Genomic DNA, 12,830 nt, shown 5'->3' on the forward strand with positions numbered 1-12,830 from the left:
AAAAATCTAAAAAATAAGTAATCAGTGAAATTATTGACTTGTGTATATTGGATTATTTTGTAAAACCCCAGATACTTCTCATTAAATGTTGCCTCTACTACACTGATTAAAATAGATAAGTATGAGATCTAAGAAATCTAGTATCACGATATTTTTTGATCAAAGACCTCAATGTCGATATTGCATTGATATTGTAGCAATTATGATTATTTTGACAATTGGTGCTAATATTTACACAATGAGATTTGTGATAATCAGTAATGTGGATAAAATGACTAATGGGTAAAGGCAAATAATAGAACATCTAGAATAGTCTTGTAAGTTCAGAAAATGACATGACCTTACTGTGATGCCGCCTAGTGAACTAGGAAAAGACAACACTTAAGCCATCTTATGATATCCAAAATCTAAGACGTTTGCCAGCAAAACAGCTCACATCTCCAGCGGAGCTGTGGAATCCTCTTGATTTAATTTGGGTTTATAGTCTTCTTATGGTATAAAAGTTAGACTGCATCCGACACTGTACAAGCTATGCAAGTGAAACTTTAAGGGGGGTACAGACTGTGGGACACTGCTCAGATTTAAAAAAATATATACATACATATATATATCCACCACAAGGTGGTGCTATAGAAGAAAAAACACTCTGGCCCTTTAACTACCAAACCTTACATAGCACATTCAAAAACCATATCCTTGTGTTCCCTGGATCCATCTGAACCTCCAGCTATAGGCCACTCCCATTTCTACCTTTTTTAAGCGTGAAAAATTTATCAAAAACCTACTTTGACAAACTCCTAGACCGTGCGAGCAATCTGCACAAAACTTGGCACATAACATCTCAAGACCAACCTGACAAAAATTTATGAAAATATTTCTTATAGGATAAAAATTGCGTATATTACGCACAAACAAATTTGTGTGAAAACACCAACTTTGCTATATCTAGATCAAAATTAATGCTATCAATGTGAAACTTTAGATTCTGGTTTGTCATGACCCTCTAGAGGCCCCCCTCACCTAACAAATTACACCTGTAGACCACTAGGTGGCACTATGTTTTTTGTCTTTAACTCTAACATTAGAATACCTTGCATCCACATGTTACTTAAATTAAGATGAATCACAGGATGTAGGCCCTGCCCATTTCCGCTAATAAGTTTTTTCACAATATTGCAGAATACCAACTAAGGGCGTGCGACCGATCTGCACAAAACCTGGTAGGCATCATCTCCAGACGGACCTGACCAAAAGTTATGGAAAGAATTTTTCTACGTTGAAGTGCACATATTAAGAAAAAAAAAACATGCATACACACTTGGGAAAAAAACTATCCATGCTGTTTTGAGTGAGATACGGGTTTCTGCTGTTCAAAAATTTGAATATTCCCACCAACCCTGAATCCCATCAGAGCCAACCTATGCCCCCACCACCTATGGTCTCCACCCACCAGGTACATCAGTAACTTCCCAGAGATCCTTCATGTTACCGATTCGGAAGCACCACGGAAATTGTTCTGTTGTTGGATGTAAACAGGAGCACTAAACACTCCGTGTCCCAGCCGCAGAAGATTTAAAAGCGGCATGGAATAAATTCATTTTTCAAGGCAACGTTCCGGCTACAGTTGGTAAAAAGCTGTTGGTGTGTGCTAACCACTTTGAGACTGTTTCTCCAACTTTGGTCAGTACAATGCAGGATTAGCTAGGAAACATTTCCTAAAAGAGGGCGTCCTTCAAACTTTGCGAGGAACACCTGCAGACAAGGGACATGTAAGTAGTTCCATACAATTTTTGTACATTTGGGTGAAGTAGTGTGTTGTAGCAGTCTTTTGCCATTGAGCACGAGGTAGTTAACTGCTAGCATTAGCTTCTAGTTAGTTTGTAGTCAGGGGGATTTCTCCGTCAAAGCTATTGGCCAGCAACGTGAACCTTCAATGTTCGAAGTTAGGCATTTGTAAAAGATTCCCATATTGTAAAATGTAGCGCACAAAACTGTCCAGTGCAAAAGTGTGTGTGTGTGTGTGTGTGTGTGTGTGTGTGTGTGTGTGTGTGTGTGTGTGTGTGTGTGTGTGTGTGTGTGTGTGTGTTCGAGATTTCACGTTTGGTCGTCAAAGGTTTTCAAGCTGCTAACATTATTTTACACCACAAGTTACAGTAGGCCTGGCTAGCTGCTAGCTTGCCTAGACTCCTAAACGTCTATTACTTTTTTTGATCTTGCAAATTGCTAGCATCAAGTTCATGTCCGGGGGAGTTGTCGAATTGTATTTAGCCGTTTGTTTTGCAATTCTACACAAACTAACCAAAAAGTGTTTTGCCAAACTAACCAAGTAGCTAGTGTTCGGCCACAAAGCAAAGGGTACCGCTAACTTCCAATTATCATGGTATCCACCAGAGGCGTGGTGGCAATCGGGACTTTTCCCAGTGGTCCGGTAGTGTTTCGAGGCCGCGAGGGCCGTTGTGCTAGTTATACCTTACAACAGCTTTCCTAGCAATAGCATCTGGCAGCCTGGTGTGCCACGGCTGCGCCCCTGTCTGTTGGTCAAACTGTTCACCTGTACGGTTGGCGGATAATCTATTAAATTTACTGTTCGATTTTTTTTGGGCCCACTCAGCCGCTAGTCTCTACATAAAACATCCCCTGCCAGATTTGATTTTGGGAATTTTATTTTGGGAATTTTATTTTATTGTTTACACTGCACATCATAGCACAATTTACACTCAAAGCCAACCATTCGGTGTAATGAGTTTATTCTCCTGGAGTGTATTTTTAAGTGATACATTTTTTGCTTGATGTATCTGTTGGCATAATACATGTAAGATTTATTGATGGCATTTCTCTTTTTATTATATTGTCCAGTCCATTTGTTACCAGCTAGAAATGATATCGGTTGCCAGACTGAAACCCCTCTAAAACAGAGTGTTGGCACACAACTCAACTAGAAGTTGCTCTTATTAAAAAAGTAAAGGTTTGTAGTTTTACAAATTCCAAATTACTTTTGATCAAGTGTTATGAGCTGTTGCAGCCTTTAGTGCTTGCATTTATACTATGACAGAGCTGTCATGTTTTACTCCTTTTTTTGTCGAACAAAAGAAAAGGCTACAGCATTGTCTTCAATGACTTAGCCATGCTGTACCAAGTCTTCCCCGGGGCTCCACCCACACGAGCCGTCGAAAGTCCCATGTACGTGACATCCAAAAAAGAAAAGGATCCATGAACGAACAGATAAGTCATGAGGTTGCTTCCAACGGGTTTTAATCATCCTCTTAGCAGCTGTAAGTCCAGCAAACACAGCATGTTTCTGAGCTTTAGAAAGATGAAAGACTGACAAGTCATTCATAATCAAAACATTGACAGTAACCGGCACACATGGAGTCATGTTTTACTCCTAATAATGCCTTATCATAGAAAGTAATTAAACGGTTTACTTTTTGAGAACATTAGCCCATTTCTTGCAATTGATTTAATGTTTAATTTTCTTTTTACTGTCCAAGACTTCACCTGGCTGCACTGCATTATAATGACAATGCTGCTCGAGGACAAGCCACCACATCAGAGAATCCTCGTTTCAAAATCCAGAAAGGGATAATGCGAGACCAGTGAAGACCGAGGCAACATCTGTAACTTTATTATTTTTTGACTAAAAAACAAACATTTACATCGTACATGACACAAAGTACTGGAACCGTACTTTCAACACAATAAACTTACGTAAACTGCTCATTATGCTTTTTGGGTTTTCCCTTTACGTTATGTTACATATATTTTTATACACTTTTTAGGTTTAAAGTAAGATGAGTGGGGCGTGGGAAAATGAACAGCAGCTCATCCATATGTATTGAGCAGCAGAAAACAGCACACTCAGAAAGGGGCTGAAACAGAGGGTAATAGAGGTAGGTAGGAATCTTTTCATACAAGCTATTTCCAGCAAACACTTCAGAAACATGTTTTCTGGAACTCATACACCTATTTTAACTTGTGGGGAAGCCTTCATAATATGGGCGCTTTAAAGTACGCGCATTTAACAACCAAACAAATTTTCAATGCTAGCTACCAAACACAAACGTCATATTTCAAAGCCACATAAAATATCAGCAAAATATTTGTTGTTCAACATCGCACTACGAAGCTCTGTACCAAATTTGGCAATGATCGTCCATTAGGGGGTGCTATAATCAACGACCATTTTGGGCCCTTTTACCCCTGAGGTAAAGGTTGAGAGAGCGTTGTATACGACTCTAAACACTTCTGATTGATAACTTAATAACTTATAATTATAAGTAGTAAAAATATATGTTTTTTTGGAGCTAAAAGCCAACAGTCGCCCTAACATGTCTTCCTAGCCCTTACAGAAGGTTTTGTATCCAGCCTAGAAGTACAGTTTTTCTGGGTTTTTGTGCAATTAATCCAAACTGTTACATCAAAGATTGATACATGTATGTAATAAATGTAAATAGTGTGTCCTATATGAGTTTTAATGTTCAATATGTTTATAATTTTTGCACTGGATGAATCCAAATATATAGAACTGTTTTAGACAACAAATTCTTGTGTGGAATTGCTGTGTAATATGCTGTAAATCTGTGAGATTTATGTGTTTTTTTCTGTCTTTATGGTTCTACAACCTTTTTAACATTCAAGTAACCTCACTGCAGCACAAATATTCTAATATCCCAGTTTTTTCCAGAAAAAAACTGTTCATAGATTGACTATGGACAACAGGGTTGATGTTTTACAAGCTTTTATAAAAAATAAAACCAGACGGACCATAGGTTGTCAAAAATCCTTGAGGGCTCTGGGAATGGCAATTTACCGCAGACCGTGTGGCTCACACCTCTTGATATTTCCTGACGTTTGCCTCCCCACCGTTACGCCGTGGGTTCCGCTTTAGCGTGCTCCCTGGGGTCGACTGGCGCAATAAAGCTGTGACCCTGTCATAACTGCTTGTAGTTCTAGTTTTTTTTTAAATTTTGATTCTGCATTTCAGTTTCAAATTACACAACTACCACCACAGGGAACTCTTTCTGGACTGGATGATGCTGCGCAAAGCAATTCATATTGTTTAGGTACACAAGAACCAGCGCTACATCAGATCACTTACCGCCATCTTCTCTGTAATGGCCGACTTCTGCTTGTCACTCAGGTCCTGCTCTATGATAGTCTCATGGAGCTGACTCAGGATCTGTGTGGCTGCATAGCCATCATCCACCATGTTCTGACAGAGGAGACATTAATGTGAGAAGGCAACATACTGGCTCACTTTTTTTTCTTCTTTTTTTAAAGGTCTTTATTTTTCATGATTAAATATCCAGGGCTCTATCTTACACTTGTGAAGAGCAACTACTATTGCTAGTTCAGGACCGCAGTCACTTTTTTTCATGTCCAATGCCCATGTGCGTGAGCCAGTAACAGGTTTTAAAAAGGTATACTACGGTATAAAAAAGTTCATAACCACTATCATTTTTAGTTATACCATTCCAGCATTATGAGCTGTATTTATGACTAGTCACCGACAGATCACACATAAAACATAAAATTGCCTCCTTGAGTCCTACTTTTGCCTCCCTTCCCACTGAGGACGCACGGCAGAAATGCAAGGAAATCGTGGGAGGAGAGGAAACAAGCAAATTTGTTTTAGAGTGATGAGCTGTTTTTTCCTCTGAAGTGTCACATGAACTAGTCAGATGCATGGGCAGTGTTAGCAACTCCTTTAGATGCCTGGCTTCCAGGAAGGCTGCTCTCGGGTATCCTCACCTATAGCTTGGTGATCCCTCCTTGATGCTTGCTCCTCTGTCAAGCAATAAGAGCTTTAAGAGGGCCTTCACCAAGTAGGGACAGAGTAATTTCTATTTTGGTGTTTAATAATTAATTAACACAGTGGGGCGGCTGTGTCTCAGTGGTAGAGCGGTTGCCTGCCAATCGGAAGGTTGGCAGGCAAGGTTGGTGGTTCGATCCCCGCCCCTGCAGTCATTATCGAAGTGTCCTTGGGCAAGACACTGAACCCCGAGTTGCCCCCGTTGCTGCGCATCGGAGTGTGTATGTGTGTGTGAATGTTTATCTGATGAGCAGGTGGCACCTTGTACGGCAGCCCCGGCCGCAGTGTATGAATGTGTGTGAATGGTGAATGTTCCCTGTAGATGTAAAAGCGCTTTGAGCAGTTGTTAAGACTGGAAAAGCGCTATATAAATACAGCACATTTACATTTACATTAATGTTTAATATGTTTGGTAGGTGTGCACCAATCGCTAAGGTAAGGTATTCCTGGTAAGTGTAACTTCCAGTGGCAATAAACCCTTTTCTACATGTAGATTTTGTTTCCGGAATGCATGCTACGCCTCTCCGGGAACCATCACCTTATCGTGGTGGAGAGGTTTGTGTGTCCCTATGAACCTGAGGGCTGTGTTGTCTGGAGCTTTGTGCTCCTGGTAGGGTCTCCCATGGCAAAGTTGTCTCAGCAGAGGGGTCAGACAAAGAATGGTTCGAAAATCCTATGATAAAACGAGGAAGAGATAGAGGGACCCTGACCGGAGTCACAGGGTCAAAGCACTGACATGTCAGAACACTTACCCTGACAGCAACCTCTAGCTTCTCAAATGTTCCTGTGAAGCATATTTGCAGCAAGTGGTCAATCATCTTGGGAGGGACAACCTTCAGTGTAATAGAGCACAACAGTATGAACTGACTGGCAAGGAAGGTTACAAGTGTACGGACATTTTAAGTACAGGTAATAAATTATCAGTTTCTTCAGTCTCCTATATGACACAAAGAAACATGTCTCACCCCGGCTATTTCAATGACAGCTTGCTCTGTGATCTCCTTGTCAACGTTGAGACGCGCTGCACTCTGGAGGAAGGTTATGGCTTTCCGCAGGTCTCCCTCAGACACCCTCACCAATTCTGCAATACTCTAGATCAGAAACCGTCACACCTTGACTAAACCAATTGTACAATGACGGCAGTTGAAGTTGAAGCCAGACCTGAGGCCCAAAAATATTATCCATGTTACAGTTAGATGCATTACGTGTTTGTGTTAAATGGCTGATGTAAACCACAGCATTGGTTAAATAGAAGTGTTACATCAGACATTGTGATGGAATTTATTTTTTAATTTAAAGAGCTAAATAAAAATGCAAACATTGGTCCAGATAACATACAGAAAAATTATATGTACACAGTTGTGTTTGTTCCATGCAAAAATATACTCTTGTCCTTAAGTTCTGTTTTGGGTACCATCTGTAGCTTAAGAGTCCCGATTTCCTTTTACTTCTACATCAACACAATTAGCAAATTAACTGTTTGTAGATACGCTCTCAATAACCTTTAAGATGGAGCATTATTGTAAATGCAGCCCAGAACTAAAAGGCATTTTTTTTCTTCCCACATTATAGCAACACAGTCATTCTTTCTCTTTTACCTCTTTGGTGTACTTGAGGTTCTCCTTCTCACAGATCTCCAGCAGGCGCTCTTCTTGGATCTGATTGGCCAGAGGTTTGAAGCGAAACTTGGAACATCTGGAGGTCAAAGGCTCAATAATCCTAGAGACCACACAGACACACAGCAGGGTCAGGATCAGACACAGTGTGTTTTTTTGTGTTCATGATTGTGGTAAGTTAGCTGACCTGCTGATGTAATTACAGATGAGGCAGAAACGGGTGGTGCGAGACTCCTTCTCCATGGTCCGCCTTAGAGCGGCCTGAGCCGGTGCAGTCATGGAGTCCGCCTCATCCAGGATGATGATCTTAAAAGGAGGACACTGCTTCCCACTACAAAAACAGAAAAACACAGTGACTGAAAGTTTTAACAAGAGTTTGTAATTTACTGAGAGAGATACATTAAACAATTACACAAATGTTGAGTTAGTTCAGATAATTGTTCAGAGCAACTATTAGGATAATTGCCCTATATTTCAGCATGCAATCAATGTATGTTGACTCACTCTGGACGAGTCCCGGCCACGGTGAGCTGAGCAAAGTTCTTGACCTTCTCTCTGACAACCTGGATGCCTCGTTCATCAGAGGCATTGAGCTCCAGCACCCTCTGTTTGTACAGGTGTGGACTGGATGAGGGACAATGGAGAAGGACAGGATTCAACAAGAAATAGGTGTATGATAAAAAAAAAACAGTTGGGTGACCAGAGACATAACACTGTTTAAATTTTGGAGATATATTCTGAAAGATGTAGACAGCTTAGAGCCCAAAAGGACGCAGAGTTGACCAATTTCTTCCTGAACAGGTAGTCTTAGCATTAGCTTCAGGCTACTTTATGTTATTTCAACAATTGTGTACTCACACTGAATTATATGGCTAGATTACCCCGAGTTGGTTACTCGCAAAAACAATTGAGACACAGCCAGTAAAGTACTCCCAACTGGTCCTGGCTAATGCCGCTATGCTAACCCTGCTAACTTTACCGGAGGACCAGACAAGCTGGCCATAGCCAACAACGTTGAGTTGTTTTAAGCCAAGAAAATCGGCACCGGGAGTTTGCGGCGTGTTTAGCGATTGTTGCCATAATTCTAAGCCAGTAAAGTGTGTGAAGTCGGGGAGGAAAGGACAGCAAGGTAATGGTAGTGTTATTTTTAGCGATTTTTTTAAAATCAAGCAAGCTAGCGATTAAAAAAAAAAAAGAAGTTTCAATTAAGAACTTGGTTGCAAGTATATATGTGCAGGGCTGTGTAGAGCACAAAACAAGACTGTCGTAATTTTTAAATCAATTATTTAACCCGAAAATACTTACATTCATGGGTCTCTCTGCTCAATGCGGCAGCTATTGTTGCTTGCTGCGCAATGTATAAGTATAAACCCTTGGTTTTCAGTAAGCTTGTGCCCTCACTCGGTTACAAGGGCCACATACCCCTTCGTCACCCCTTTGTCTACCCTTAGGTCAAAATGAGTCTTGGGACAGCCTTTAGTCTCAAGTGAACGAGCTAAACCTAGGGTAAAGGGTAGGGGTAAGATAGAGAAATGAGATTCAGCCTTAATTTAGTTTTTATTAGTGTTAGTCTTTCTTTAACTCCTAGCGTTACATTGATGATTTGAACAACAGTTCTGCATTTCTTTTCCTTGAATGGACTCCATGCATGTCTACAGTTTTAACCATTTGCAGAGAATTTAATTTTATATCAGTGCACAACACTACTTGCTTTAGAGACATGGATACATGCTTTATATATATATATATATATATATATATATATATAAATACACACCGTCCTGTATCACTCAGGGACGAAGGAGGACATAGCAGCTGATCCACTTTTGGGCTGAAAACGAACAAAAGTTTCTTAAATCATGTGTTCATGTTGCGGCCATTAATTATTGTATGGGGACATTGTATGTATTATCGTAATCATTTGTAATTAATTCCTGTTCATGCACTTGTACATAGTTGTTGGTTATGATATGGGACACTGATGAAAAAAGTTTGAGGGAAAGGTTACTGGCCAACAGGCATCAGACTGGTCTGGAATATCAGAATAGCTGAAGTTTGTTTGTTTGTGGTCTTGTGTCTTTTTTTAGTTTTACACATTTGAGTGCCTTTTATGTGTAAATTATGGTTGTAATAGTTGATAATGGTTCTGTAATATAAGATATTTTATGTAACCTTTTTTCCTGTTATGTTTAATTTATTGCGCAATAAAGACAGATTTTTGTTAAAATGTTTTTCTGAACATCAATGACATAAAAACGGTGATAACTGAAACAGATATACAACACACCATGCAGTGTGTATACACATGTGTTGCAAACAGACCTAAGTACTACACAGATAACATCCGTCTCTGTGCCACCAAAGTGAACATAAAATAACTGTAAAATATATAAATACATATGACACCGTTGTCAAAGACCACGCAATTGATACACTTGCAGATGGCATCTTGTTAGTTTGTGATCAATGCTGTACGGTGATGTAACTAAGTGGTGCCCCATTTCATAGGAGTATGTTTTCACCCCTAGCCCTTACCACCACTTTCAAGGGCCAAGGGCTAAGATGGAGAAATGGGATTTAGCCTTAAACTAAGCATTTTCAAAAACTAAACTAGCCAACCCACTTTAAAAACCAATTAAAAATAAACTGAATTTGAAAACAAAAAGTCAAAACTTAGTAAAAATAAAAACTACTGAAAAATCATAACCTTGGTGCACACATGTATTTTTTTTAATAAATCAAACAGTTAAGGTGCAGTGGCAGCGTTAGCAGTCGTTGACAGTAACATACTTATATTACAGAGTGCAAAGACTAAGGCTGAATCTCATTTCTCTGTCACCCCTGGCCCTTGGCCCACGAAACCTAGTGATAAGGGCGAGGGGTGAAAACATACCCCTATGAAATGAGACACCACTTGGTCACCATACAGAATTGATCACAAACTCTTGGCATTCCAAAATGCTGTCTGCAAGTGTGTCTATATTGATTGCATGGGTTTTGACACACTGTCATATGCATGTACAGTTGTGTTCAAAATAATAGTCCAACATCACTAGTCATAAATGCTGCATGCTGCTCATTCTATGTAATTAAATCTGTAATTGAAAGGGGCATGCTCAAAACAATAGCAGTGTTGTGTTCAATTAGTGAGGTGATTGATTCTGTGAAGAAACAGGTGTCAATTATGGCCCATATTTAAAGAAGGAAGCAAATGTTATGCATGCTGGTTATAGTGCATTTCACACTGAAATACTAAGCAACATGGGTTGTTCCAGGCATTGCTCTGAAGAACAGCAGACTTTGATTAAAAAGTTGATTAGAGAGGGGAAAAAATATAAAGAAGTGCAGAAAAATATAGGCTGTTCAGCCAAAATGATTTCAAATGCTTTGAAATGGCATCCAAAGCCTGAACGACGTGGGAAAAAATGGTCAACTACCATTGGAATGGATGGAAGAACAGCCAAAATGGCAAAGGCTCAGCCAATGATCAGCTCCAGGAAAATCAAAGATGACTTAGTTACCTGTGAGTACTGTTACGATCAGAAGAAGGCTATGGAAAGCAAAGGTATCAGCTATAAGCCCCTCCAAGTCCCATTTCTGAAAAATGTACATACTGAATAGGTTGAAATTTGCCAGAGGACACATTGACTGGCCAAAGGAGAAATGGCATAATATTCGGTGGACTGATGCAAGCAAAATTGTTCTTTTTGGGTGAAGGGGAGACAGCCCTGGTTGTCCAACGGCCCCTATGCACTGAATTCAAGCCACAGTACAGTGCACTATAGCACGGTGGTGCAAAAATCATGTTATGGCGATGTTTCTCATACTGTGGTGTTGGACCCATTTGTCGCAAACCAGTGAACTCGGATCAGTTTCAATACATCAAAATATTGGAAGAGGTCATGTTGCCTTACGCTGAAGAGGAGATGCCTTTGAAATGGGTCTTTCAACAAGACAATGACCCAAAACACAGCTACTGTGTGTCTTCTTGCTTTCCTGTGTGATACAGGACGGTATATGTAAAACATGTATCTGTGTCTCCAAAGCAAGTAGTGTTGTGCACTGATAAACGAAATTCTTTGCTAATAGTTAAAACTGTAGACATGCATGGAGTCCATTCAAGGCAGAGAATGCAGTACTGTTGTGCCAATCAGCAATGTAACGTTAGCAATTAGTGTTAGCATAGCAAGCTAGCCATTTTTAAAAACATTTCAAGAACATGGACACACACACACACACACACACACACACACACACACACACACACACACACCCACACAACACACTCCCCCCCACAACACACCCCACCCACACACACACACACGACTGTGTAGAGCACAAAACAACACTAATAATTTTTAAATCAATTATTTAAGCTAAAAATACTTCTATTTATGGGACTCTGGTCGATTTGGCAGCCATTGTTGCCGGTCAGCAGTGTATTCTGAGTACAATGCTCTGGACTTTGCTTGGTTTTAAGGGGTATGTAGCCCTTCCCCTTAGCCCTAACCCTTGATCAAAATAAATATTGGGATAGCCCTTCCTCTCACGTGAACGTGCAAAACTAAGAGTAAGGAGCAAGGGGAAGGGTTAAGACAGAGAAGTGAGATTCAGGCTGAAGCTTTGTGACTAGCATCTAATGACGAGCAAGCACTTTATTACTGCTGCTGCCGTACAGTATCTTTCTTGAACATATGCTGCAGAAGCAAGCACTCCCTCATTAGTAGGTGGAACTGTGATAATTAGTTAACCCAGTGCAATAACAAATACCATATGGACTCTATCATTTATTTCTTTATATTTTTTTCTAAAATAGTAACTAGCTTACAGCACTCCGGCCTGGTGCCGGAGTATTGTAAGCTATTACAGTACCAGTCCACTCACCCATAAAGTTCTCTGGCAGCAGCTAATATAGTTGAGGTCTTTCCTGTTCCAGGAGGGCCATAGAAGAGCAGGTTGGGAAGCTGCAATTAAAACAAAAATATTAGTGAGGTTATGCCTTCATCAATTTGTACAACAAAACAGAAATACATGATTTTGCTAATGTTTGCCTTTGTGTACAGTTTGTGAGTGGTGATTTCATTTATTTAGTTTACCAATTGTCTTCATATTGATGCAATATTAATGCTTTGTGAGTTTGTCATTAAGAATGTTTAGTTAGGGAATGGGTCCTCCTTACCCCCAAATGAAGGAGTTCAAGTACCTTGGGTTTGACAATGTAGTGAAGGATTGGCCAGAGGATCGGCAAAGTGCGGGGGCAGCATTACATTCACTTTGATTTTTGACCATTGTGACAAATCTAATCAATCTTCGTTCCTACCCTCACCTATGGTCATAAAGGCTGGGTCATGACCGAAAGAACAAGATCCAGGATACCAATATTCTTATGTCTCATTCCAACG

The 12,830-nt window shown here is 40.1% G+C and overlaps 1 protein-coding gene across 5 annotated transcripts in view; it reads right to left on the reverse strand.

Moving 5' to 3' along the window:
* rfc4 (replication factor C (activator 1) 4) overlaps positions 1–12,830 on the reverse strand; it is a 32,629-nt gene that overhangs the window by 568 nt on the left and 19,231 nt on the right. For all 5 annotated transcript variants that reach the window (XM_032511624.1, XM_032511620.1, XM_032511623.1 and 2 more), the window contains exons 5-10: positions 7,933–8,052; positions 7,616–7,759; positions 7,411–7,531; positions 6,778–6,903; positions 6,565–6,645; positions 5,099–5,212 (exon numbers count right to left, since the gene is read on the reverse strand). In XM_032511624.1, coding sequence (XP_032367515.1) covers positions 5,099–5,212; positions 6,565–6,645; positions 6,778–6,903; positions 7,411–7,531; positions 7,616–7,759; positions 7,933–8,052 — 706 coding nt within the window. The remainder of the gene's footprint in view (positions 1–5,098; positions 5,213–6,564; positions 6,646–6,777; positions 6,904–7,410; positions 7,532–7,615; positions 7,760–7,932; positions 8,053–12,830) is intronic.

This window comes from Etheostoma spectabile, unplaced genomic scaffold, assembly GCF_008692095.1.
Source record: "Etheostoma spectabile isolate EspeVRDwgs_2016 unplaced genomic scaffold, UIUC_Espe_1.0 scaffold395, whole genome shotgun sequence".
NCBI classification, from domain to species: Eukaryota; Metazoa; Chordata; class Actinopteri; order Perciformes; family Percidae; genus Etheostoma; species Etheostoma spectabile.